The 2176-nt window shown below is 42.8% G+C and overlaps 1 protein-coding gene across 1 annotated transcript in view; it reads left to right on the top strand.

Annotated features, from left to right (window-relative positions):
* Positions 1–2176, top strand: part of LOC119582088 — a 4085-nt gene that overhangs the window by 1255 nt on the left and 654 nt on the right. The window contains exons 3-4 of the mRNA XM_037930334.1: positions 560–1106; positions 1250–1726. Of these exons, the coding sequence (XP_037786262.1) occupies positions 560–1106; positions 1250–1726 (1024 nt within the window). The remainder of the gene's footprint in view (positions 1–559; positions 1107–1249; positions 1727–2176) is intronic.

Raw genomic sequence — 2176 nt, 5'->3', positions numbered from 1 at the left:
GTGCATTCAAATACAACGGTATAAACCCTGTTGTTAAATAAACAGCATTTTAAAAAGTCTAAATAATCTTTGCCACGTGTATTTGAATGTTTCAATTTAAATGCTTACATAAATACGCAAAGAAACAGACATTGCCAATCTTAATATCCTAAATGAAAGTTAATGTCCTCACAGCTAAATGCTTACACCGAATAAATGGTACATAGTTAATTCAACCAGCGTCAGCTTGATTGGTTAATAGCATCATATAATCAATAGTATCTCAGCAGCGCAAACAGTGTTATCAGTATTATAAAGAATTATATAAACATTTTTGCATTATGCAAGGTGTAACTGTATGATCTGTATTTTAGCATGAATACTTTTTAACTGTGATGTCCATTATACACGACTTACATTCTTTAATTAAATCTGGAAAAAAAATTATGCGTTACTTGTTTTGCACCAACAACTGACAAATTATTTTCGCAATTACCTACCATTTCTAGCGAATATCGAAAGGATTTAGGGTGATATCGAAATACATTTGAAACGAAACAATCATCTCTACATTTCCCAGCTTCGGAGTGTTACTTGTTCAAGGCGAAAGTGTCCGAAGCCTGGCCAGGCTTTGACGACCCCTCTGCCCTCAGCTTCGACACATGCTTCACTGCCTGGTTCACGAACCTGCGTCGGATCCTTCCCGTCGCCACGACTGCTTCGTCCACTAGCGACGGTTCGAGCAGTGACAACGCAGTGAAAGGTTACATCAGTAAGAATCTCACGCACTGTTTTGTTTCCGGGCTCGAGACCAGCCCGACGTGGAGGGCTCATTTGGGTGTTTCGAAGAAGGTTGCTCAGGTTCGGGTGCATGTACGACAGGACGATACTATTGGAGGATTCTTGGACGTCGAAGCTCGCCTGGGTGACTCGCCAGTCTACGAGGACAATGCTGTATTTGATTTCAAAACTGGTGAGCCTGTCGTGAATGCAGAGGTCCTGTTTACACCCTCTGAACCCTCAAGCGGGCAGTATTTCTTTCTCCGGAGTCAAGGATCCTCATCTGATAAAAAACTGGCTTTCTGCAGCATTGAAATTCTAGAGCAAGAACTGGATCCAATGTTCAGGTGCAAATATTGTAGTTTGGGTATTTTTTCGTGTTCATATTATGTAATGGCTTGTAATAAATAGTATAAACACAAACGAGAGTCGCTTGTGAATATTCGCAATTGTATAGCTATCATTTTTAAAGAATGTAATGCCTTTGCAGAAACTGCAAGGATGTATACAACCACGGCAATCACAAGAGCGGCGTGTACACTATATATCCCTACACGGACTGCCTGGACCCCGTTAACGTGTACTGCGACATGGACACGGACAAGGGCGGGTGGGCGGTCATCCAGAGACGCCGCGACATCACGCCGAGGATCGACTTCAACCGCACGTGGGACGAATACGCACGAGGCTTCGGGGACATTGCAAAAGGAGAGTTTTGGCTCGGGAACGAGCACATCCACGCCCTCACGGACCAGACGACCAACGAGCTCCGGGTCGATCTGGAGGACTTCACTGGCGGATCTCAGTGGGCCAAGTACAGCAGCTTCTTCCTGGACGACAGCGACCATTTCTTCACCATGAGCCTATCGGGGTTCACAGGGAACTCGTCTGACTCCCTCAGTTATCACAATTACCACAGGTTCTGGGCAAATGATAGCGGCGGTGTTGGAGGAAACTGTTCTTTAAAGTAAGAATTGCATGGTAATGAACTTTCTTTATTCTTTTAGTAATTTCTATAAAGAAAAAAAAATCCAGAACACGCATCTTCTTCCATACTACAAATACCAGATATGCAAGGCTATGTTTGATAAATGTCCCGAATACTTGTGCGTCATGGCTCACGATGGCAGTGGTACCGATGGATTCGTCTTATCCTCTTTCTTCACAGTAACTTTTGTTTGAAAAAACCCTTACCCACAATTGTAGCGCCAATTGTAGTGGTGGCTATCTGGGAAACTTCGAGGTAAATCATAAAGGAAAGTCAATTGTTTTTATTATAGTAAGGTCAGCAAATCGTCCATTGCATAAAAATATACATTGAGCACACTTTCCTTAATTTTAACCAAGCAATTTATCTGTTATCCAACTTGCCCCCTACTTTCAGAACAGGTATGAAGTCTTTCCGGGTAGCAAAACC

The sequence above is a fragment of the Penaeus monodon genome, chromosome 15, assembly GCF_015228065.2.
Source record: "Penaeus monodon isolate SGIC_2016 chromosome 15, NSTDA_Pmon_1, whole genome shotgun sequence".
NCBI classification, from domain to species: Eukaryota; Metazoa; Arthropoda; class Malacostraca; order Decapoda; family Penaeidae; genus Penaeus; species Penaeus monodon.
Note: the sequence above shows the minus strand (reverse complement) of the source record. Positions and strands in the feature narration are given on the sequence as shown.